The sequence below is a fragment of the Ursus americanus genome, chromosome 1 (genome assembly GCF_024610735.1).
Source record: "Ursus americanus isolate L20-20 chromosome 1, mUrsAme1.1.p, whole genome shotgun sequence".
In the NCBI taxonomy this organism is placed as follows: domain Eukaryota; kingdom Metazoa; phylum Chordata; class Mammalia; order Carnivora; family Ursidae; genus Ursus; species Ursus americanus.
The window spans coordinates 15,115,377-15,141,429 of NC_142127.1; the positions used below are offsets into that span (position 1 = coordinate 15,115,377).

At 48.1% G+C, this 26,053-nt stretch overlaps 1 protein-coding gene across 1 annotated transcript in view; it reads left to right on the plus strand.

Moving 5' to 3' along the window:
- The first annotated feature begins 4,165 nt into the window (after window positions 1-4,165).
- GPR39 (G protein-coupled receptor 39) overlaps window positions 4,166-26,053 on the plus strand; it is a 191,522-nt gene continuing 169,634 nt past the window's right edge. Inside the window, exon 1 of the mRNA XM_087857115.1 lies at window positions 4,166-5,455. Within this exon, the coding sequence (XP_087713241.1) occupies window positions 4,600-5,455 (856 nt within the window). The 5' untranslated portion in view covers window positions 4,166-4,599. The remainder of the gene's footprint in view (window positions 5,456-26,053) is intronic.

Below are 26,053 nucleotides of genomic sequence, written 5' to 3' on the forward strand. Positions count from 1 at the left end.
AGTGCTTTATTCTATCATTTAATGATATCCTTAATGATTAAAATCCAAAGACTTTAATCTTTGATCCACCTGGAATTTCTTTTCTTTTTTTTAAAGATTTTATTTATTTATTCGACAGAGATAGAGACAGCCAGCGAGAGAGGGAACACAAGCAGGGGGAGTGGAAGAGGAAGAAGCAGGCTCCTAGCGGAGGAGCCTGATGTGGGGCTCGATCCCATAACACCGGGATCACGCCCTGAGCCGAAGGCAGACGCTTAACCGCTGTGCCACCCAGGCGCCTCTGGAATTTCTATTATAATAAAGTGTGGAGGTAGGTATCCAACTTTCTTTCTTTCTTTTTTCAAGATGGCTAACCTATTATCCCAGTAACAGTTATTGAAAAATCCATCTTCCCCTATTGATTTTAAATGCCACCACTATCATAAACAGAATTCCTGTATTTGTTTTTTTTCTTGGACTGTCTCTTTGGTTTCATTATCTGTTTATAGTATCACTGTTCCATGGAAATACCATGTCAGCCACAGATGCAAGCCAAATATAATTTAAAATATCCTAGTAGTCGCATTAAAAAAATAAAAAAGGATAAATTATTTTTAGTAATATATTTTATTTAATCCCCTATAGCCATTGTATCACTTCAACATGAAATCAACATATAGAAACAAATTTACATTCTTTTTCTCATATAAAGTCTTCAATAGGTGGTGTGTATTTTATGCTTACAACACATCTCAGTTGGGACTAGCCATATTTCAAGTATAATTATCGATGTGTGGTTAGTGGTTACCATATTAGAGAGCTGAAGTCAATATTTTTGTTAAGCTCTTTGGCTAATTGAGTCCTACTTGTAAGGGCTGGCCCTTGGTTCAGTGAGGCGTCTTCACTCATGCAAGAAGCAACCTCGGCATCTTCTCGCTCTGTGTGACTTTGGGATTTGTTTGGCTTACTGATATGTAGTATTCTGGTGTTTAATACTCTTTACATATTTTGAGATTTTGGTTTAGGTTTTCTCTCTGACCAGCAATTGTTTCAGAGATTTTTAAAAAATTTTGAGATGGTAGAGTTTTGGAGTTTTCTCTCTCAGTTTTCTGGTTCTATTATTACTTCTTAGTTACATTGCATTATAAATAAAGTTGTCTATGCTATACTTTTTGAAAACTACTGAAGTTTTCTTTGTAGCTTAGAATAGTCACTGTGATTATACCATTAACCTTTGTAAACAAGGTGTTACTTTTTAGAGTATAAATTGCTTAAATTGAGTAAATGTTAACGATTTGAGCATCTGAAATAATTTAAATTTATAAAAATACAATATATATGTATGTGTGTGCGTGTGTGTGTGTGTGTTTACTTTGGATGCTAGTGTAATATTTCATTTTAAAAATGAGATTTAGGACCAAAAAAACACGTGAAAGCCACTAGCCTACATGACCTCAAAGGTCACCTATAATGTGTGAAATGTGAGTATAAATTTCTGAAGACCCTAGAGTGACCTGAGGAGAGATGATATCAAAGGGTACCTAAAGTATTCTTTGTCTCACTTTCCATTCCTTTTCTTTTTTTTTTCTCTCTACAATATGCTAATAAAAAAAGTCTAGATTACACAGACCCAGGCCAGGTGTTACATCAGTCTGTTACCACCAAGTGAGAGCACATGAACAGTTTTTAACCGGTCTTAGGAAAAGCAAAGGTGAAATGAAAATTTAATTCTCCTGGACCTTGGTTCAAAATGCATGTTTCCATCTGCATTGTAAGGAACAAATTTTAATTAGCTTGATTCTCACTGTTTGGCCATGCATTTGTAATCTTTGTTCACACTTTAGAAACGAAAATTTTGATGAAAGAAATTGGACAAATAATGGAAATCTTGTCTGAGCAGAACAAATTGCAATTATCAAATATGTTGCAGGATGGTTGGCATGCTGCTGCTGGGGAGAGAAGAAAAAACAATTCCTTTCCCTAACATGCCCCTGTCCAGCCTGGCACAGCCCTGTGCTGCACACACAGAGAGCACTTCAGAGTGGAAAGGGCTTTGGTGCCAGGTAGACCTGAGTTCGAATCCTGCCTCTGACCCTTTCTGGCAGGTCACTTAAGTCCCCTGATCCTCAATCATTTCATCTGCAAACAGGATAATGATATCCTCCTTCTAGCCTCAGGAGGATTTGAAGAAACGAATTATGTGAAAACGCCTGGCATGTTATAGGGGCTCAGGGAATAACCAAAGGAAGGGTCAAAGGATCTGTGGCTGGGCTGAATGCTTGTGGGCTTCCCAGCTTGTTTTCTATTGAGAAGAACAAAGTGGGCACGGTTGGGGATGAGTATATACGGGGCTGCTGCTGGTGGGAAGGTTCTTCCTAGAACTCCTCAGTCTCTCTGGGATAGCACACCACCAGCACCTTTTGCAAAGCAGTCCATTCAGGACTCTTATGTGCAGCTATGAAAGCCCCTGTGTATTCTGTGGGACAACTTTAAGGCCATGGAGGTCATTTAGCTAAGCACAGAGCACTAATAAGGAAATGAGTTATGAGTTTCCCAGCCAGCAAGTAGGTCAAACAGCACACATGGAGGGGTGGTTTGGCAAAACATACTATAGAGGGAGCTGTGGAGAGGTGTCAGAGAAGAAGAGAGAGGTCTTGGCTTTGGAGTTTGTAATTTAATGCAGAGAGCACAAATAGACAAAATAACTAGAGCCAGGTATGATGTTCATTATAAAGATCCAGTGGCCATATAGCCACGCCCCCCTTTTTTCCTAAACAGTGTCAACATCAAATATTCCCTGAGGTCCTCAAACCATGTGTCCAGGCTTGGGTTCAGAAAATACAATCCCTGTATCTCAATGCATATCATTGAGGACTCATTTCTATGACTCCAATGTGCTCCCAGAATTCCCTCCCTGTTAGGAGTGTGGACTCAGGGTCTGATAGATGTGGGCTAATTTTCAGGTTCCTTGCTGACTCTTTTATGGTCCTGGGGAAGCACCTACCCTCTGGACACCCCAGTCTCTTCATCTTTAGAACAATCACATAAGAGGGTCGTTGCTGTGATATTTTAAGAGCGGTTTTTAGCACAGGGCCTCAACTAGACCCTTAGGTTGGACAGATAAAGGGGATCTATTTTCTTCCTTCAAGGTGGTGGTTTTCCACCTGGGGCGATTTTGTTCCCCCAAAGGACATTTGGGATGCCCGGAGGAATTTCTGGCCATCACTGTTGGGGGTGGGGGGCTTGTAGGTGCTAACCACTCCACAGTGGACAGCCTTCTCCTGCTCCGCCTGCATTATCTATGGTTTTGGAATTAGAAGCTGAAATCCCCCATTAGAGGTTTTCACCTCTCCGAAGAGGGGGAAAATGTCCTGATCCATAATGCCATTTTTACGCTGTGTCCCTGTTGGGATGGCAGCTCCCTGCGAAAGGACGCATCTCCCATCAGGGGCAACCTGGAGGAATGTGACGTCCTTATCCATACACTTGTCCCCAGTTAAAGACTCCCGCATCCGCCGTGGGGAGAAGGGCCTGCGCCAAGGAGCGCAACCGAGAGGAGAGAGAGCCGCGCTCCTCCCCTCCGTCCCCAGCAAAGCGGGGCAGGGCCGTCTGTAGAACAAGGAAGGCTTTGGAGAAAGGCAGGGCTTTTATGGGGCTGCTACCAGGTTGCTTGGGGGCTGACTCACTGAGGCAGCGCACAGCCCAGCGGTGCACTGGGAATACTCCGATTATCGGAAGGCAGGGCACCAAGGAGGCGAGCGCTTGCTCGCTCCCGCAGGGCGGCGGGGCCAACCGGCTGGCCGTGAGACTGGCACCCAGGTCCAGCCGCCCCCATGCTGACAGTGGCACAGAGTTTGAGGGCACAGCAGAGCAGGGGAGGGCAAGTTCGTCTTTCCCAGCCTCGGCCCTGGAGTGCATGCGAGTCGGGAAGCGCACTCCAGCTTCCCCCGGGCCGCGCCACCCCGGAATGCGATTGGGGACAGGCGGTCACCGCCGGCTTGGCCGTGGCCGCGTGGGCGGCGGGGGAGGTGGGGCCACCTGTTGCCCGGTGCTCCGCCGCCCAGATCTGATTTCGGGACCGTGCCTGCGTGCTGAGTCAAACCCCGCGGCTGGACTGGGTCTGCCGCGGGGGCCGCCGAGCCCAGGTTAATGATTAATCTCTGACCGTCGGCCCCTGGCAGCTCTGGAGAGGGCGCTTCGGGAGAGTGGGTAGGGGCCGGCAGGCGGCAGGCAGCCAGGAGGGGGGTCGAGGGCTGCCCGGCAGGGAGCGCTGGGGGCAAGGAGGAGAAGGACCGGTGCTAGGAGGGAGGGGGGGGCTGCAGGAGTCACTCCCTGCGCGGGGAGATTAGAACCTCCTTCCTCCACTCTCTCCCCGCCTCACTCCTACACACACACCCCAAACTCCACCCCCAGGCGCCTCCCAGGCCCCTGCTAGGTTGGGCTACTCCAGGAAGTTTCCATGAAAGCACCAGAAATACTAAGTTACTTTTTCCAGGTGACGGCGAGCCAGAACGTCCCGGGCCCACCTTGGTGAGTTGCAGCCCCGAACTCTGGGCTCTGCTGGGAGGAGGTCGGGAAGTTGAAAAGGTCTTGGGACCTGGTGGCGTGGCTTTCATCCTCATGGCTTCCCACCGGGCACCCAGCAGTGAGTGCTCCTCTGTCATCGATCACACCCATGTCCCCGAGTTCGAGGTGGCCACCTGGATCAAAATCACCCTCATCCTGGTGTACCTGGCCATCTTCGTGGTGGGCATTCTGGGGAACAGCGTCACCATTCGGGTCACCCAGGTGCTGCAGAAGAAAGGCTACTTGCAGAAGGAGGTGACGGATCACATGGTGAGCCTGGCTTGCTCGGACATCTTGGTCTTCCTCATTGGCATGCCCATGGAGTTCTACAGCATCATCTGGAACCCCCTGACCACGCCCAACTATGCCCTGTCCTGTAAGATTCACACCTTCCTCTTCGAGGCCTGCAGCTACGCCACGCTGCTGCATGTGCTGACGCTCAGCTTTGAGCGCTATGTCGCCATCTGCCACCCCTTCAGGTATAAGGCCGTGTCGGGGCCCTGCCAGGTGAAGCTGCTGATCGGTTTTGTCTGGGTCACCTCGGCCCTGGTGGCGTTGCCTTTGCTTTTTGCCATGGGAGTTGAGTACCCCCTGGTGAACGTGCCCAACCACCGGGGGCTCTCCTGCAACCGCTCCCAAACGCGCCACCACGAGCGGCCCGAGACCTCCAACATGTCCATCTGTACCAACCTCTCCAGCCGCTGGACCGTGTTCCAGTCCAGCGTCTTCAGCGCCTTCATCCTCTACCTCCTGGTCCTGGTCTCCGTGGCCTTCATGTGCTGGAACATGATGCAGGTGCTCCTGAGGAGCGGCCAGGGCACGCTGGCCGGGAAGGGACGGCAGCCGCAGCTGAAGAAGTCGGAGAGCGCGGAGAGCAGGACAGCCCGGAGGCAGACCATTATCTTCCTGAGTGAGTCCCGGGTGGAGGGCCGCCTCGGGCTGGCTTCCCCTCCCCCACCCCGCCGCCGCTCCCCCTCCCCCACGGCGCCACCAACCGCGCGCCTCCTAACCACAGTCTTGCCTTAAAGGTGTACACTTTCTTTGCCGAGACCGAGGAGCATTGATCTGACCCCCCGAATGTTGCTTTCCTGTGCTTTGGGAGCCTGGGTTACAGTGAAAAGAGCACTAGAGCGGGAGTCAGCGTCTGGGTGCGTTTCGGAACAACAGCGCTGTGACTCTGGCAAGTTCCAAAATATCTTGAGTAAAACGGAGTTCAATATACTGAGAAATGTGAGGGTCGGATTAGGCGGCCGGGGGGGGGGGGGTGAAAGCCCTCTGAGAAGGACCAAGTTCTGTGGAGATCAAAGGGAACATTCTTCTCCAGCCCATCTTTACCTTCGAGAACCTTCCTCAGGCAATTCGATTTTGCTCCCATTTTCTCCTCCTTGGGAGAAGCAAGGCTGTCAGGGACACGCACACCCCAGGCTGCATACCCCCCCCCCCCAGCAGTGACCTACCCGCGTCTTAAGAACCCGGAGCTCTCAGACACGCAGTGCTCAGGGTAGAGCTCGAGTTTCTGCTGCCGTGGCTCTGCTCCGTGTTGGAACCGGAAGCAGGGCAGGGACCGCCGGCCTGTTTGATCCCGACAATCTGGTGTCCCAGACTCCTGGGACTTGATGGATCATCCAACATGCTCAGTTCCCTGCGGAGAAAGCTGTTTGTTTGCCAGACTCTCCTGGTGCAAATATTGAAAGTCGGGTCTTTCTGTGTGTCAGGGAGGAAGGAGCCCACAGGCCACAGGGCCCTTTCCAGTGTGGCATCAGGAAAAGGAAGAAATCATGGTGCTGTTTGTTTTGGTGTGGGAAACCTGAGTAACAGCTTTCAGGGCCAGGGGTTGACATGAAGAAAAATTTGAAGGCGCTTGAAGAGGGGTGGAAAGAACCTGGTCTTGTCCCAGCTCTGCCCCTGGCTTCTGCTGTGAGCGCACCGCTGACCTGACCTTTCGGGGCCTGTGTGAAATGAGAGGGTTTGCAATTTCTGGATGCCTACTCGGCATTGGGGCTGTGCTAGGTGGTTAATACTTCCATTTCATAGAAGAGGAATTTGAGGCTTAGAGAAGAGAAGATCTAGTTCAATAAGTACAGCTCCCGCACTCTGACCTTGCTTCTCAGGGCCAGGAGATGAGAGGCTCCCGGTGGCTCTTGTTGAAGGGAGGATGAAACAAAACAGGACTGACAAGGAAGGTGCTACCTAGATTGGGTGGGTGGTGTTGCTGCCTCCTCGGGCCAGCTTTTGTGGAAGTTGGCGTAGGGAGTCTAGCAGGTGTCGACATCCGGGGGACTTGGGAAGGGCCCCCAACCCAACTCTCTCTCTCTCACCCACCTCCTGCTGCCCAGGGTAGTCCAGGAAGGAGTGGATAGGAGATTGGGTTAAACATCCATTGAAAGGCCAGTTCTCTCCTCCCCCATATACGCTTAGGCACATCTTAAACTTTGAGCAGTAATTTATACTTTAGTGTGAATGATTCCCTCCTCCCTCCCCCTGCCTTTTTTTTTTTGAGCACAGTGTACTCTCTCCCCCTCTAATTTAGGAATTAAGGTCTCATTTGACCAAGGAAAAATAATTGATTTATCTTTGTTCTCTGTTGGACCAATCTCTGTAGGTTTATTATTATTATTATTTCTCTGAATTCTGGTGTTTTTTTTTTTTTAATTTCCCCCAGTGGGTATTGTTCCAAGTTGCAGTCAGTCTTCATTTTGTAGCATCAAATTGGAATGCCACAGACTTTTACTTAGAGATGAATAGGACCTTGGGGATCCTCTCATCCAGTTAGCAATTGCCTGGAATGAGTTTGTTCTCCCTGCTGCTCTCGTTCTTTCCTTCTAGTTCTCTCCTTCTTTCTTATAACAACTGTATATTAATCGCCCACTGCTTTCCCAGGCATGAAGATTGTTGACTGGCAATCAGGTGCTCAATGTGCGATAATGTCTTAGGGGAATTTACCATTTGTATTTTAGCTCATTTCCTCTGCAGTGAGTTTTCAAAGCAGTTCTTGCAAATGTCCCCCTCTCCCAGTGAATTTCAAAGAGCTTTTAAAAATAGGAACTTCACTAATTAACTCAAGTTAGGAAATAAATTAATGGAGTGAAAAGGAAGAAATCATGGCCTGCCTCCATCAGATTAATACAATGCAATTTACTTGGTGGGTTTCATAAAACTTGGGCTTGGGGGCATTTTTAACCCAGAACAACTGAATATATAAGTTGTTTACAAATCGCTGAATTTAGTATAGTGATTTAGCTGTCTTTTTAGCATTTCAGTTAACAGATGTATCAAATTAAAACAAATATTTGCTCCTTTCAAACATATTTTGGATTTAATGTGAAATGTAAATGACGACATAGCACAAGATGTCTTTGGAGCTCTTGAGGCAATAAAAAAACAATTAAGGATTTCCCCCCCCTCATTGTTAAAAATGCTAACTTCTGCACAACAGAAGCAAAATTCATAAATCTACTCAAGATGAGGGAGTCTATGTAGAAAATATTAATTTTCCTTTCTGCGTCTTTTACTATCGTGCATCAGTCTGGTGGAGGTGCTGGGCTGGGTGGATCATGGAAACAAATTGGGAAATCAGGGAGAGAAAGAGAGGCGGGGACGCCTCCCGGCTCTCAAGCAGTTTGCAGGAAAAACAATAATAATGTGAAAGTGCACATTCTGGGAAACGTGAGTGTGTCTTGCCTCTTGTCAGCTCAGTAAGAAACTGGTACCAGGTTTGTTTCCTTTTGCAAGGTTACGGCTAATACGGTCATGGTAATACTTGCCTGATGCCAGAGGTTGTTGGTCCGGAGAAGAGGAACCACTGCATTTGGCTCTTTATTCCTTGGATGTTAAGGATATGCAACATAAACCTTTCCTTCCAAAGGTTTACCCGGACCTTCCATTTTATCTTTCTGACCCTCACTTGAAGTTATTCACGCCGCATGTGACATCGGGGTCCTCGGACTCCCATGTTTGTGTCTGTCGCACACCTGGCCTGCTGTCAAATGTCACCCACTCAAAGTGGGACATCAGAGAAGCTTAAAAGAAGTGTAGTTTTAATTAGTAACTTTCAGGAGCATAAGGTGGTTGGGACTAGGTTACAATTACCTCCTAGAGATCTATAGGCAGTGATTGGCTTTCCACTGTAGTCGTGAAAAGAAAAAGTGTTACAGATAATTGTGAAATTACAAAATTCAAGAAACATCATACAAGATTCAGAACTCTGTAATAATTACACCCCTTTGCATTCTGATTTGCTCTCCTGAGTCAGGGAAGGGGGAGTTGAATGTAGGGCAGGAATTGCAGTGTCAACGTGGGTGGCTTATAGGAGAATATCTTGAATATGGACATCATCCATCGTGTGTATCTGGGTGGAAAAAAGATTGAAGAGTTGCTGCTATAATGGCCTGCTCTAAAAAGAAGGTTGATGTGTATTTAGATATGTGTGGGGTGGCCAGGGAGAAGCAGAGAGAGCGAGCTGAGAATTGCGTCCTCTGGGTTTCAGACCCCAGCTTTAGAGGTCCAGTCATGTCTCCTGGGTATGCAAGTCAGAGAGAGGGGGTGGGGAGGGGCAGCTGAGATGGTGACAGTGGGTTCTCATTATCTGAGGACAGTTAGTACCTAAAAAGAACTGTTAAAGTTAGCTCCTTAGAATTGAGTCCCAGATTTCATGTGGAAAGAGGTTTGATTGGGACTTCATCGTGAAAAACAAAAGGGCAAATCATGAAAAGAAATTTGCCTTCTATTTTATGAGACATAGCTTATAATTATATGTTAATTCTCATCATTTTTCCAGAATGACACAAGTGCGGCTTTTTTTGAGGGCATAATTTTTCTGACAAAATTACGTGATCGCCTTTGTGTTTGATTTTCTCAGCAAGATGGTAAAGAGGGTTTTCTCCCAAGGGCTTCTCTGAATTCTTTGCTATTTAAATCACCCTCACTGAAGTGCCTCTCCTGGCATCATTCTTGTCAATTTTCCATTCTTTCAGGATTAACTGGTCTAATTTGGCCAGACCTTCCTTTGTCAGTGGCTTCCCTTGTGATTCATGTGTTTCTCCAGCTCCCTGGTCTCTGACTTCATGAAATTTTGCCCCTTGTGTGCAGACCATAGCCCCAAAATATAAGTAATTGAAAAATCAGTCCCTATAACCTAGTGTATATCAACTGATTACATGAAAATGGAGGCCTTACAAAGCTTCTAAGGTGCCAAACGAATTTTAAATACAGTTGACCCTTGAACAGCACGGGTTTCAGTAACGTGGATCCCTTCCATGTGAATTTTTTTTTCAGTAAATACAGTACAGTCCCGTAAGTGTATTTTTTCTTCCTTATGATTTTTCTGAATAGTGTTTCCTTTTCTCTAGCTTGCTTTATTGTAAGAATACAGTATATAATCCGTATAACATATAAAATGTGAGTTAATCATCTGGTTGTTCTTGGTAAGTCTTCTGGTCCAAAGTAGGTTATTCGTAGTTCAGTTTTGGGGGAATCAAAAGTTGAATGCAGATTTCTGAGTGTGTAAGGGTTGGCGTGCCTAACCTCTATGCTGTTCAGGGGTCAATTGTAGTTGCTTTTTCTTGACTAGTTTAAAAACTGGTCCTACAAGCATGTTTATGTCATTAAATTTCTTATCAAATGCTATTTCTTTACTGCCAGTGCAGTCTTGCAAGGAAATATCACCAAAATTAACTTAGTGACTTTTTAAATGTAAGATATTATTTTGACTCAAATGTTTGGATATTGCGGGGAAAACGTTTTGCCTCAAGTATTCAGGTTACCACCTCTATTCTGGAAAAGAATTTATTGGTGTAGATGTAGCTGTAATAAATAGTATTTCATATGTATTTTTCTTTTTTTTTTTTTTTAAAGATTTTATTTATTTATTCGACAGAGATAGAGACAGCCAGCGAGAGAGGGAACACAAGCAGGGGGAGTGGGAGAGGAAGAAGCAGGCTCATAGCTGAGGAGCCTGATGTGAGGCTCGATCCCATAACGCCGGGATCACACCCTGAGCCGAAGGCAGATGTTTAACCGCTGTGCCACCCAGGCGCCCCTCATATGTATTTTTCTATTTGTGAAATCTGTCATAAATTCAAGTGTCCTGTGATCAGCCTGGCAGACAAATATAATAATGCTGCTTTATTTTTATAATCAGGCTGTCTCAAAGATTTCATTTCTCCGTTGGAGAGATGCATAGTTCCCGTGGAAGGGAATATTGGAATCCCAGTCCCCATTCATTAGCTTGCCTGTTCATCTGTCTTAGTTGCGTGCCTCATGGGGGCTGCCAAAGTGTAATAAGGCACCAGAAGCCTCAGTTGAGCAAAGTATTCAGCTTATTAATGCTAAAACCACTCAGAATAAAATCATTTGTGAGTGGAGACAGCACAGAGGAAAAATATTGAATTAGGAGTCAAGCATCCCCATCCTGCCTCACAAGACAAGGTCCCCTGATCTGCCACTTGGACGATGCTGTCATCTCTCGCTGCCTTTCCCTTCTGTCCACCTCTCCTGCCGTTCTGCAACCCTGGGACACCTCTACTCCTTGCCTTCTTAGTACTGGAAGGAAGACTGGTCATCACTGCTGCTGGCAGGTCTTGTAAACAGATGAGTGTATGGCCTCACCTGGGCCCTCTCTCTGGTGAGCACCTTTCTCTGCAAGCACCTTTGAAGAGCTTGAGCTTCTGGAATGCCTTTCCTACTTTGTTTCCAGCAAGTGTGCTCTCCAGGTAAGAGACCTTGACTTGATGTGTCCTCACTGGAGGAATAGCCTCATCGGCTCCTGCCCTTGTCCAAGCTGTCCTTCTTCATGCCACAGCCACTGGGATCTAACTGATGCCCTCAACCCCGGCCCCATCAAATCCCAACCTCCGAGTGGCTTCCCATGGCTCTTAGTCAAGGACCAACATCCTTAACGTAAGGCCCCTCGTGGTCAGCTGCTTCTCCAACTTGATTGAAGGCAGTTCTCCCCTAATTTTAGTCAGCATGGCTGTCATGACAAAACACCACAGACTGAGCAGCTTGAACAGTAGGTAGTTACTGTTTTTACTGTTCTGGAAGCTTCGAAATCTGAAATCAAGGTGCTGGTAAGGTTGGTTTCTGGTGAGACTTCTCTGGTTTGCAAATAGCTGCCTTCTCACTGAGTCCTCGCTTCGCTTTTCCTCTGTGTGTATGCATGGAGAGAGACAGAGACAGAGACAGAGACAGAGACACCTCTAGTATCTCTTCTTATAGAGACACAGGTCCTGTTGGATTAGGCCCCACCCTGATGACCTCATTTAACTTAATTACCTCCCTGAAGGTCCCATTTCCATATACAATCACAGTGGGGATTAGGGCTTCAACATGTGTATTTTGAGGGGACAAGATTCAGTCCACAACACCCCTTAATTGCTCCACCCCACTGAGCCCCCTTCAGTTCCTCCAACGGCTCAGGGTCAGGCTCCCTCCTACTACCCAGCCGTGGTACATACTGGTTCTCCTGGCTGAAATACTTTTCTGTCTTACTCCGTGCTCTACCTGCCCTCTCACCTGGCCCCTTCATTGAGTTAACAACTTCAGATCTGCCCCCTGGAAGCCTGGCCCATCCTCCCAGACGTGATTAAACCTTCCTTGAAATAAGACTGACAGTCAAAATTTTACTTTGATTTCTTTTCTTCTTTACTTTTTTTTTCCCCTAATTTTTCTTTTACAAGTTGAACTGTGAGATTATTTGATTGATGTCTTTCTTCTAATTCCTTGAGGGCAGGAGCTCTCCCTGATTTTGCTCAACGCTGTACCTCCATCCCGGGACAGTCCCCACGCACAGCAGATGTTCAATGACTGTTTGTGGACCAAATAACTAAATGAATGAGTCTCAGCTTGGCGCTGGGAAGTGATGGCCTTGGGCATGTGGACCTAGAGAAGTGTGTCCTATCTCACAATCCTTTTGGTCAGTCTGAACCTAAAGATGCTCTCTTTAGGAATCTGATTTCTGCGAGTCTCCCAGAAAGTCAGGCCACCATGGAGGACACTTAGGATTTTCTCTCCCCTGAGCAAAGACACAGTCTGTGTTAAGCAGCCCCTGAGTACTGGCTTTCACCATACGTACCTGCCGGAAGTAACCAGGAAATGAAAGTAATTAGGGTGATGTGTAACAGTCCTTGTTAAGCTCTGTTTAACAAGATGTTAATGCGGTGAGACAGCTCTCACAATAATTTCTTAGCAGGCCCTTTGCCACTTGTTAACAGGGGGGTGCTCAGGGTCATGGGAAGAGGATGCAGTGGGGGTAATATTTAAAAATATTCAACCCATATGTGTTCTCTTGCCCCTTATATTGCATGCACTTGTAGCCAACCCCCTCCTGTCTGAGCCAGGAGGCTTCTTGCTCCAGGGGGACAAGATGCAGGAACTGCCTGGTAGGAGGGTGTGGTTGATCCGTTTTCAGTCCAAAAGCTGGATTGCTTGACCTCTCCAGCTAGATGACTGTTGTGAAAGCCAGGCTGTAGTAAGGGGTGAAAAGGGGCCGCTAAACTGTATATGTCTTCCTTTAACGGATCGCCAGCTCAGCCTGGTGGCCTAGATCCGCCACCGCATAGTCGGTTCCAGGGAAGACCATAGCGAAGGGGCTTGAACTTTCTCCTTGGAAGCTGTTGGAGGGTATTAAGGAGTAAAGCAGTACAGGTAAGTGGGTGGCGCAGCCCCTGGGGTGACAGCATTTCCTGCAGTGCAGTTGGAGTCAACATATAGGCCTGGACACCCGCCCAGATGGAGAAAGAGAAAACCTTTCATTGGGCCACAGTCCTGGTAGAGCAGCTGTTGCCAGTTAGTTCTTCCTGCCATTAGCCAGACCTCTGGCTCTCGGTTTGTTCCAGCGTTGCTGCTGTCGCAGACCTCGGCGGCCAGAGACGGACTCTGCCTCCACTCATCCTCGTGACTGCCCAGCACAGAGGCCCCAGCTGCCCGGCATGGCTTCGGCCCAAGTCAGGAGGCAGCTCCAGGTTGCCGAGCTAGACCGCAGTAGCTCGAACTCTGTGGTGCAGTGGCCAGCTTGTCCTTCACAGACAATTGCAAGTCCCCCCTTCCGTGACGCCTCCTACGCTGATCTTCCCCATCTTCTCGGTCGTCTCTCAGATGGGGGCATAGATGTGGTCCCCCGACTACTCTTGGAGCTCCAGGAGACCAAGGACATTGCACACTCCTTTTTTTCAACCTTCCCTACTCAGGGGCTGGGGACACAGTGGCTGTGCGCTTTGTAGGATCAGGGATTGAAATCCCCTGACACTGGCTGCTGCTCCTGGAAAGGAGGGAAACCACATAAACTATGATCCTTGGGAAGTTACTGTGGCTTTATCTGCCTTTTTCCTCGCCTTCCCTGTGGTAGGCAGAAATCACAGATGGTTCGGGAAATTCCTGGACTCTGCTGTACGCACACCTGCTCTGCTTACTCAATTGAGGTGTTGCCAGGAAGGGATTTTGCAGAAGTAATTAAGGTCCCAAATCAGTTGACCTTAAAATAGGGAGATTTTCCTTGTGGGCTTAATCAAGTCACATGACCCTTTAAATCTGGGCCTAGAGGTCAGACAGGGAAAGTTAGAGATTCAGAGGGGTTTGATGGAGGGGTTTGTTGAGCAAGAAATTCTCCACACTGGCTTTGGAGTTTGAGGGGACCCTTGGTAGGGAATGTAGGTAGCCCAGAGGAGCCAAGAGCCAGTAAGGTCAGCCCAAATGAGCTCAGGCGGATCTCCCACAAGAACCCCCAGAATAGAACTCAGCCTGGCCAGTAACGTGAGAGCCTGAGCAGAGATCCCAGCCATGCTGTGGCTGGAGTTCTGATCTACAGAACTGTGAGATAATAGATTTGCTTTAAGCCACTAAGTTTGCATTAATTTATTATGTAACAGTTGAAAACCAATACACTTCCTGAACTCTGATAAGGGGGCTCCAAGGTACACATATATCCTGCCTTAGTTATTTCTTTCAAGACAGGCCCAATCTCTAGAACCTTATCTCTGATAAGTCTCACCTTCCAAGAACTGCACCCCCGGCCCCACCATTCATTGATTCACTGACCCCCTGATCTCATTTACTGATGCCCTGTGAAGTGCTCCATGAATAGGAAGTTTACCAAGCTCCAGGGCACCATAACATTTTCTTTAGATGGGCACCTGGGTGGCTCAGTCAGTTGGGCGTCTGCCTTTGGCTCAGGTCATGATCCCAGGGTCCTGGAATCGAGTCCCACATCGGGCTCCCTGCTCGGCGGGGAGACTGCTTCTCCCTCTCCCTCTGCCCCTCCCCCCTGCTTGTGCTTGCTCTCCTCTCACTCTCCAATAAATAAATAAAATCTTAAAAAAAAAAGACTTTTCATTAGATTTTTAGATTCTTATTTGGGAAATTCAGAATGTGTGGGTTTGAGTCCCAGCAGCTGGATTTTTTGGACTCTTGGATACCTCGGTTGTCAAAGAGGAAGACGGTAATGGATTGATCTAATTATCATCCTTTCAATAGCTCTTTTTTCCTCCTAGCCTGGCACTTAGTAGGTGCTGAATAAATCTTTGGTGACACGAAGAATGTCTGGCCTGCTTTGCTGCTTCCTGGAGCCTCCCTTACCAGCTCCAAGTGGCAAAAGGTGGAGAGGGAGCCAAACCCTATGCTAAAATCAAGTCTGAATAAGAGAGACGTCTTGGGCTGACAAACTTGACCGTTTTCTGACATGAGGGTTTCTGCCAATTGAAAAACTTGACAAAATTTCCTGTTTGCACTTCCTGTGTGCAAGAGCCGTTCTGGGAGCAGGAGACTTTGTAGATGTCTCCTCACACTGCTTTGCACATCCCAAGGGTGGCTGGGTACTTGGAGAGCAGTGGCGTTACCAGAATCTGACAGATGGGGACCGGGGGCAAGGCTGCAGTGTCAGATTGCTATTGTACTTGTTAAATGTCTAACTGGCTATGAAACCAAAGGCATGCAGAAATGGGAGTCAGGCCCAATTGGGAGCAATGAGGTTCATTGAACTTGTGGAAAAAAGCCATCTTCTTTTTCTAGAGGGTGGAAAAAAAATTCAAATTACCTTAGAAATAAAATACTGCACATGGGATGTTTGGGGAGAGCTGAAGTCATTTGGTCTTTGACTTTATGTATTATTATTCTTTGGAGGACATGATAAACTCTGCAGAAACAAAGTTTTCTGGGAAATTTATGGGTTTGCTTTTTATACGCTGCAATTCTGAAGGATTAAATACCACGTTGAAATGACAACTGCGTATTTTGTTTATTTAAAGGGTAGCTGATGGGTTGTCACTGTTTTTTAAGTTCAAGTTTGTCTCTACAGGGGAGGCGGATGGGATGCCTTGGTGATTGAAGGTTGTTTTCCAGAGGATAGAGGAAACTTCTGTAAAAGCGGTCTGTTTTCCTTCTTGGCTTTGGGGTTTCCTCACTACTAAATCTCTTGAAAGGCCCATTTCCTCTGGGAAGCCTTCCTGGACTGACTTTTGCCTGTTCCTCCAAGAGGCTTTTGAATTCCGTTTTGGTGGTTTATTTCTCAAGTATTTATGAAAGCCTAAAATGTGCGTGGTATCATTTGGACTGCAGAGATCAAGACACTGATTTCCCCCTTCAAGGAACTTGGTATTTCTGGAGTTGGGGCGTCAAGGTGTAGATGTGGAGATTTATAGAAGGAAACGTAAAAATACTCTTGATGAAGGGTGAGGGTAGTGGTGGCTTGTGAAGTAAGCTGGTTCTGGGCTCCAGAACTTTCCACAGTGTAATGAAGGGGACTTCACTCGCCCCAGAGATGCTGTCTACAACCCTGATATTCACAGTGTGCTGTGTGGATTTGCCACATCGACATCAGCCGGGAAATTGTAAACTACTGAGTTTTGGGCTGCACACCTTACCGACTGAATTATGATCCGTATTGTAAGCAGGGCCCTGTGATTGCTACACATGTTAAAAGTATGAGAAGCCCTCATCTACTCAGCGGGGATTCTTTAACTCAAAGGGAACAGAAAAGGATGAGCTGGGAATGGCTAAACTCACTGTTTGTGATAACTATGAACAGCTTGCTGTGTAGTTTTAACAGGTAGGAATTTGCTCCAGGACACTTGGCCTCAAGAAACTTCACATTACTGTATTTTTAGTTTTATTTTTATTGTTTGTTTGTTTGTTTATTTATTGGCGTCATGCCCAGTGTGGAGCCCATTGTAGGGCTTGAACTCACAACCCTGACATTAAGACCCGAGCTGAGTTCAGGAGTCGGAAGCTTAACTGACTGAACCACCCAGGCGCCCCTTACGTAGCACCATTTTAAAAAAATTTTTAAAAGACTTATTTATTTATTTATTTTAGAGAGGGAGAGAAAGGGAGAGAGAGAACACAAGCAGGACCAGGGAGAGGGGCAGTGGGAGAAGGAAAGGGAGAGAAACTCAAGCAGATTCCCTGGTGAGCACGGAGCCCTACAAGAGGCTCGATCTCACGACACATGAGATCATGACCCCAGCAGGAATCATGAGTTGGATGCTTAACCAACTGAACCACCCAGGCGCCCCCACATTACTTTTTAAAAAAATCTGGACCCCAGCCTCCATTTGCATAACAGTGAATATTCAATCTCAGTCAAATGTGGGGGGAGGCTTCCCCTTCCTCATGTGGTTTGAAGATTCAAGCGTTGTGCTGCCACGGCTGCCCCGGGACTGGGACCCGCCGGCCAAGGGGCCAGCCTGTGTATCAAACCACCATCATGAGCGTAGAATTATATCCACTTTTCAGGATTGCTCAAAGTCATCACCCACTGAGATTTGAGCTGGGATTTGACTCCAAAGTCCATGTTCTTTCCCTAAATAGGAAGACACTGTCTTAAGAGAGGATGTATTCTAGCTGGGGGCCATTTTCTGGGCAGTGAGGGATGGGGAAGAAAGAAACCACAATGCCAAGTCTCATGTGCATTTGTCTTGCTTTTGGGCTACCTGGCAGCTTTTGAATATCCTTCTTGTGTTTGAGGATTTCCCTCTCTTTGGGTCCTGCTTCCCAAAGGCAGTGGTCGGAAACTTGCTTTCCCAGCATCCCTTGCAGCTAGGGTACAGCATGTGGCCTGGGCTGCATCAATCACCTGCATTGGCATGAGACGCTCATTTGGAAGAGTTATGGAAGGGAGCAGCAACCACACGGAGTCTCCTTGGGAACAGGGCCAGTGCGTGACAAAGTGGCATTGAGAGGGAGCAGAGTTACTTTTAGAGCAAAGACAGAAGAAATAAGGGTAGCATCCTAGGCCAGGTGTTGGCAGTGCCTCTGTGGTAGGGTCTCCATGGGCATTCTGGTGGGATGGTCTGATGTGATTCTTGGTTGTATACCCAATTCTCTGGCCCTCCCAGGGCTTATATAAAAACAAACACAAAAACAACCACAAAAACCCCCCAATCACTTCATTTCCAGTTTAAACTGGAGTGGGCTTTGTTGTTTGCACTCAGGACTCTGTGAGTCCAGACAACAGGTAATAGAACAATTGGATTGGAGTCGGGGGCCTAACGGGGAGCAGTAAATAGTGAATCTAGATTGGAAGCTAGATGGAGTCGAATAAGAAGGAAGTCAATGGCTAGTGTAAACGATTCACACCACATATTAGAGGCCGTGGGGAGCCATGGAAGGCTTTAGAGAAGAGGAGTGGTGGGAAGGAGTGCAGGAAGGCTAATGAGGCCCTGGTGTGTGTTGCAGGCAGAGGAGTCAACGTGAGGAGCACGGGAGTGGAAGGGGTGTTGGTACAATGGGTCCTAATGACGGTGAATGGACAGGTTTGGCTGTGAAGCATCATGAGAGGTGGTAGTTGTCAACCCTGCTACACGGAATCATATGTGGAGTGTAAACCATGCCCCTCTCCATTTACATCAAAATCTTTGGGGGTGAGGCTCTACGCATCTGTATTATATCAGCTCTGTGGGTGATACCAGTGTGGGGCCAGGACTGAGAGCTGGGGAGGAGGGGCCTGGAAAAACAAACTGGGCCTGGAGACCTTTGGGTGGCTGTACCAGGGTTCTTTGACTGCAAGCCACAAAACCTGATCCTGACATATTCAGAAGAAAAAGATAATTTCTGGAAGCATCAGTTGTAGCTCACAGCACCAGAGGAAAGGCTAAAGAACCATGCTGTTCAGGGATCTAGGGGAAGAAGTTTGTGGACAGCCTGCTCGGGGTCCACCGACAAGGTGAAATTAGCTTCAGGTATCCTCCCATCTTTGTTGTCACTGTAGCCAAGGTCAGATTCTCAGGGGTGACTCTTCCTGGGCTGGCCTGAGTTGTGCTGTGCTCCCTGGTGAGGCTACGAAATAGGACAGTGCCAGCAAGACTCCATGTGAGGAGAGGCGTGGTCCCCACAGGAAAGCCAGTGACTGAGCCCGAAAACAGAAACAACAGACCTCCTGCAGGGCCTTGCGAAACGTGGTGATGGGCGCCATCATTGTTGAGTTTTTTGGTTCTCTGTTCTTGTGGTTTATCCCTCTGTATCCTCTCCCGCCCCTTGCTGAGTGTTTCACAGGGGTCAGGTCATCTTAGTGTGTGAGCTAGTTGGAGGGACAGGGACAAGGGACCAGCAGCAAAGCCTCTCCCTTCCAAAACGCGGCTGTTGTTGGGAGGCTGGTTAATGCCAAATCCATGAGGCGGGTTTCCTGCCTGGGAACCTGACTCATTCACCCGGGTCGCTGACCAGGTATTACACTGTACTTTGTCATCACCACAAAATCAGTTTCTATCTGGATATCAGCCTGGAACACAAAGGTCTCCGGCTGCGCCTCCAGGTCACACGTGCCCTTTGCTTCCTCAGGCATTTTCCTCGTAGGTCTTTCTGTGATGCTAACCTTCAGCCAGGACTCCTTGTTTCCGGTGTCGAAGCCCACCTTTGAGGGCAAGTGTATTTACCATGTAAAATAGGGAGTACATGAGCCGTATTCATTGCCTTCTGGAAATCGAAAACGTTATTTAAGAAAGAAAAAAGTCACTTGTGAAGAGTTTTCTGGAGCAGATGTTTTAGTTTCATGTTGTAACCCTGTTCAAACTTTGATTTCTTATTCAGCTAGATGCCATCCCTGGGGCAGGCCCTGTTCGCTCTCCTAGCACGGTGAGAAGCAAGGAGGCCGACCTCCAAAGCACAGTCTTCAGGTCTCTCCTCCTGCTGGTGATTCCACGGCGGGAGTCGCAAGCACCCTGAGCCTTCTCTGGGGAGCCTGATGTGAGCTGTGTACAGAAAACAGGTGGTGGGAGTGGGACCCGCGAGGTCTTCACCATCAGAGGACAAGGCCGTGAGTGTGCAAACACTCTGTCTTGAGTGGTGCGATGATGGCAAGAGTGGTGTGTTCGTTCCCCGTGACTCCTGTCACGAGAACCACAAAGCTGGTGGCTTAAGACAGCAGAAATGTGTGTTCTCCCAGTTCTGGAGGCCGGAAGTCTGAAGTGGGTTTTACAGGCTGAAATCAAGGGGCCAACAGGACGCACAACCTCTGGAGGCTCAGAGGAAGAACTGCCCCCTTGACTCCCCCAGTTTGGTGGCAGCTGGCCTCCTTGGCTGTGGCCACGTTACTCCAGTCTCCAGGGCCAGCATCTTCCAATCTCTCCCTGCACCATCTTCTCGTCGTCTTCTCCTCTGCGCGTGTCGAATCTCTGTCTCCCTCTCCTAGGGGTCCGTCTGAGGCATTACGGCCCACTCTGTTCGTTCAGGATTATCTCTCTGGCTCAAGATTCTTAGCTTAGTCACATGTGCCAAGACCCTTTGTCTTTATCAGGGAACGTTTACAGACTCTAGGCATGAGGACCCGGTGTTCCGGGAGGCCCTTTCTCAGTGCACTATAAGGTGGCACACGGACGCAGAAAGTATAAATTGAATGTGGTGCGTGAGCATAATCTCCTGAGCTACAAGGAAATGCCGTAGAACATGACAAAAGGCGTATGTTTGGATCCCCTTTCCATCACTTCCAAGTGTGTGTGACCTTGGGCACAGTGGCTCAGAACTTCAGTTCCATCGTCTCTAAGTTGGACGGACGCCGACCTCAGAGGCTGCTTTGAGCTTCAGTGGGAAGTCGGTGGAGGCTTCAGGGCACAGCCTGGCATGAGGTGGGTAGGAGCTCCATTAAATCTAGTTTCCTACAGTGACCTTGTCATGTTGCAGGAAGAATTCTGGCTGGGGACTGGAGAGGACTTTGCTTTCGTTCTTGCAAGCCCACAGGTGTGTCATCCTCAGTGCATCTCAGCTTATCTCTTTGAGGAAGATGGGGGGGGTGAATTTGAGTTTGTCTGAAAAGTCTCCATAGGAATGACTCCAAAGGGGAATCTGGGTTCTAGTCTCCGGCACTTCATGGAATAGAAAATCTGTGAAGGCCCTTCTCTACTGGAAAGATGCATGGATGTATGCATTTCATTCCATCATACAGCATTGCCAGGTGCAACATAAACATGTTTGCAGTTCCTTTTCAGAGTAAAAGTGGCAGCCCAGGGAAGGTGATTCTTGATGGCTTTGAGGAGCCTCTGGAACATTCTCAGATAGTCCTAGCTGTGTGCTCATCCCAGCTGGAGAGGTTCTGGCTCGGAAGCTCCCTGGGGGCCCTACACTTCTGAAATTGTTTGCCTTTGACCTTTCTTCTGTAGGAAGTTACCGGAAGGGCAAGAGCAGCTCCGGGCCCCGGCAGCCCATTCTGGGTGGGAGCTGTTGATGGACGTGTTGATGTTTTCTTCACGCACCTGTAAGGCCAGGGCGTTATTGGCCATGGCAATCGATATATCAAAGTGAATTTTTGGAAGAGTGTCATTAAGCTGAGCTTTATTTCCAAAAACACACACAAAAACACCTCTGCCCCAGGGAGGGAAAGATGACTTTCAATGTGAAATAAACAAAGTTGATGGCTTAGACATTACTTACCTCGTGCTACTTGATCTGAGATGTAGGCGCTGTGGTAACCAATTGTTCCCAGAATCCACATTCCTGACACCCATTAAAACTTGCAGCGTTGAAATCGTGTTCTCTCCATTTTGCCCATTTTAATAATAATAATGAGAACGTTAAAATGACATTCTGAATTTATATTGCACTTGTCTGCACGGCGCTCTGAGCACTTTCCAGACAATGTCTCATCAATCCTCATCACAAAGCAGTGGAATGTTGGTAGCAGGTAATATTTGCAATTATATTCGACTTAGTAAAGAGCCCCCTGGGCTGGAAGAAATTCCGGGGATGTGGGATCATGCTGCCTTGTGGGAACAGAAGTGGAAACTCTGTGTTCTGGCCTGGCTCTCAGCTTTGCCCATCTCTTCTTGCCTCTATTTCTCTGTGTCAAATGGGGTAACAACACCCCTCATCTTGGGGGGGGTGTAGCGGAAGGATCGTGGGTGCTGATCCTGTTAGCTAACTGTGTGGTCTTCGGAGTACTTGCTTTGTGCCTGGTGTTCTAGGTGTTCTACGAACTTTTGCATATCCATTCATTGAATTCTCCAAAGACCCAATGAGGTGGGTATAGTTCTTCATTCTACAGAGAAGCAAGTTGAAATGCAGGGAGTTTAAGGAACCTGCCTGAGGTCACACAGCAATTAAGTCGCAGAGGTAGTTTTGACCTGGGCTGGCGGGGCCAGAGCCTGTGGTGTTGCCGCTGTTGAGAGCGGCTTGGCCTTTTCTGTTGCAGACAGTACACACGCGTACACTTGCACACACAGCACACAGAAGTTTCACCAAGCAGTATTCACCCACCCTTGCCTGAGAATGTGAAATGCCATTTGATGTTTTCTACTCATTTCATTAATACAAATGGCAGCCTAAGCCACTAAATTGATTTTGTGATCACGGCTAAGACTTGACCCCCAGTTGAAAAGCTTTGCACTATACCATAAGCCTTGTGGATTCTCATGGGAACGAGCTTGGGAAGAGAGAGGCAGGGTGTGTGTGGTGGGGGGCACAGGGCTCGGAGGACACCAGAAAGTACGAGGTGTGGCCCTGGGTCTGCCCCCACAGTGTCCCCTCCTGAGGTGACCGGTTTGTGTCTGAAGACGCGTACCCGGGCCTGTGGGTGGCTGCGAGCAGTGGCCACTTCATGGTCCTCTCCTGCCCCGCACTGTAAGGGTCTCTAAATGTCTCCTCAGCCCGCGTGCCTGGGCTTCACCTCTGAGTGAAAGCAAGGTCTTACGGAGCAGCCATTATGTGCTGGGCGCGCAGTGACCTGGTTCTGTCTGGGAAGGCTCCGGAGAAGCATCTAAGGCCTCGTTCCTGACTTGAAGGAAATGTCAAGCCCTCAGGTGAAGGGAGGAGACAGCTGAGAGCTGAAAGGAGCCAGATAGCCTCAGATTCGCGTCCTACTTGCCTCCTCCTAGTAGTGAGACCTCGGACAACATGCTTGCCCTCTCAGAGCCTCTCTCTCTGGCTACAACTGAAGCTCGAGTGACAGAATGATGGTGGAAATGTTTGCTGGAGCACAAAGTGTTAGGAGAGGTGAGCAGCCCTTGTCATGAGCAATAGTGCCACACACGGAGAACCTGGGGTACCAGGGAGTGGCAGGAGTGAGGGGAGGGGATGAGTGTGCTGTAACAGTCAGTGAAGACTTCCTGGAGGAAGCAGCATTTGAGCTGAATCTGAAGGGGCATTTTCAGTTCCTGGCCAGAAGGATCATGCTTGCACTCAAGGGGGTGGACAGAGATAAGCAAGCTCCGACTAGGTGCGTCTGATTCATGCTTATGGATAATCAGGTCATAACTCCGACTCATACAAGAGGATCCTGAGCCACTTTCCTGAGTTTAACCTACCCTGTCGGCCTGAGGTCACCAGTGCACAACCACTTCATTTGCTTAAGCCAGGGGCCAGCAAACACATGGCCAAGGCCTGTTTCTTATAGTTCGTGATACCTATAACATAGGCCTGATTTTTTTTTTACATCTTTAAAGAATTGTAGGGAAAAAAAAGAATATGTGATTCACTACGTGGCCCTATTAAGGCCTAAAATATTTACTACCTGGCCCTTTAAAGAAAAAGTCGGCCAACTTGGTGCCTTAGGCCCCCAAGTCCATGATCATTGTTTTCTGTTGAAGGCCTTACTTAGTTCTGAATCACCTTTTACTCATTCTTCCTGTCCTACTGCCACATCCCAAGGGCCCTGGAGAGAAGGGGAAAATGTGCACGTAATTGTTCATTTCCTCGCTGCACGGCTGTCAGAAATTCCCTTGCTTTCCTCTCACGGCTCGTAAGTATGTAGCGCTGAGCGTGTATATATTTAGTTCTTTTGACGTGTGGCACATCAGTGATTAGTGCCAAATGCCAAAATGCTGGGCTCCAGCCGTCATGCCATTTATAATAACGTTCACAAGAATATTCCCCCGTGAGGCAGCTTTCCAGCTTTCCAACATAAATAACCCGGGAGGCCAAATTGCAAACATGATTTCTCTTCATGCTCCGCCTGGCCATTTGTAATAAGCAGGCGATGTGAAATTTGATCTTAAACAAGCAGTTCAACCTGGAAAATCATCATGTCGTCGGGCCCCTCGTTTATGTTAAAAATCAAAAGAAAACCAAAGGTGAGTGGCTACTTGGTGTGTGTGCGTGTGTGTTTTACCAACAGTACCTTGATGACAAGCTAATGTGCGGCTCCAAAATCAGGGGATTGTGGGTAGAAATAGCCTTTCAGACACGCGGAGACAATATGCCAAGAGGCTCTTAGCAAACGGCTGTGAAGGAGGACAGATTACTGTAACAGCTCTGTTGAAAATATAGAGTCGTCCAGGGCAGCTGGCCACGGCCACACTTGACAACCGTGGGACTTTTGTTACAGGAAGATTAGACGCCTTTGGATGGGTCTGAGATTGTCCTTGTCTTTTCCATATAGAAAAGCACGACCACTTAGAACAGAACGTTGAAGAAACCTCCCGATTGAACGCCTTCCAGAGAAGGGATGGTTTGGGGAGGAACACTTTAATTTGCTTCCGACGACTGGGGGCTCGTTCCTGAAGTGGTTTCATTCCGATGTGGGCTTAGATGGCTCTGAAGAGAGAAGCAATTTTTTTTTTTTTAATCTTGGGGTACACAGAGTATTCGTCTGTTTTTCTGAGCCCTCAAGCACGTCTCACAACGCACAGCCTAGAGAGGTGGCCAGGATCAAGGTGGCCAGGATACGTTTTGTTTGTTTGACCCGGTGCTGTTCTGTTGGTTGGTTAAAGAATTTGAGTACCCCCAGATCGCCGCAGGCACCCCAGCTCAGCGGCACCAGGCTGCCTCACACATTAGTCTCTGAAGGAACTGGGAGTTCAGGATACACGGTCGAGGTTTGTGGGCCGCACGCAAACACGACACCTGCTTACGCCTTTCCTACCCCAGCAGCGTGGGAGCACAGAAACCCAGCAGGCGAGTCCCCGAGGCTCAACCTTTCTTGCAGGGAAGCAGCTCTGCATCCCACTGTGCTGATGGCAACTCACGAACCCCAGCCTTCTCCAAAGGACTGAGTCCTTTTCTCTCGCTGCTGCCATCCCCAGAAGAAATGTGGGGTGAAGGGCCAGCGACCGTTTCCAGGCAGTGGCTAATTACACTGGGTACTGTTGTGACAGAAAGTTCTGTAAAGTGGGGCGCCTGAGTGGCTCCGTTGGTTAAATGTCTGACTCTTGATTTCGACTCAGGTCATGATCTCGGGGTCGTGGGACCGAGCCCCTCGTGGAGCCCCTGTGTCCGGGCCCTGCATCCAGCCCACGTCTGGCTCTGTGCTCAGCGGGGAGTCTGCTTCTCTCCCTCTCCTTCTGCTCCTTCCCCCTGCTTGCTCGCACAGGGAGTGCAGGTTGCTGGACTCCCGTCCTCTTCCTACCCCTCCTTAGGGGTATGAACTGGGAGGGCTGCACAGCTTCTTAGGGGAGGGGTGAGGTGAGCTGGGTGATAGATTGATAGAGGGAAGGGGAATAGCAAATGGAGATGCCCTTGACATTAAAGTGAGTTCCAGAAGTGGGCAAGTAAATGCCAACCCGGTGCTTGGATTAATGACTTGATGGACACAAAAAAGAGATCAACCAGTTAACGAAGCTTAATGACTACTGATGTCAGGGTCAATGGGGAGGAAGGGACTCGTGGTGAACACAGCTTAAGTACTTTCGAGCATATTCAGGTTTGAAACTTTTTCAGTCACTGGGATTAAAAAAAAATAATTGTAGGTTTGTCATTGAAAGAGAGAGAGAGAGAGAGGGATGAAAGTGTCTCCGTTGCAGCTGGGACCAGGATGGGGCTGAGAGACACAGGTGCCCTGAGAGCGGGGAGCTCTCAGCACTAACGTTCTGTCTGGCCTGCCCTCCTTTGTCCTCCCGAAGGACAGTCTGTCCTCTGTCTTTTGTCCATTTGAGTCAAGGTCTTAGCAAACAGGCATTACTATTTCAACGAGACGCTCAGGCAGGCTCACATTAACGTGTAAGAAGCCTGCCCTGGGTGACTATTACTCTTCTTTGTTTCTTGATTCTTTCCAAAAACGAGTATGATGTTCCTGTTTCTTGCTAGCCTCTGCTCTCGGACTCAAAGTGAGGGGAATACCACCTCCCTGCCCCCCACACCACCGTGTGTTCCCTAGAAG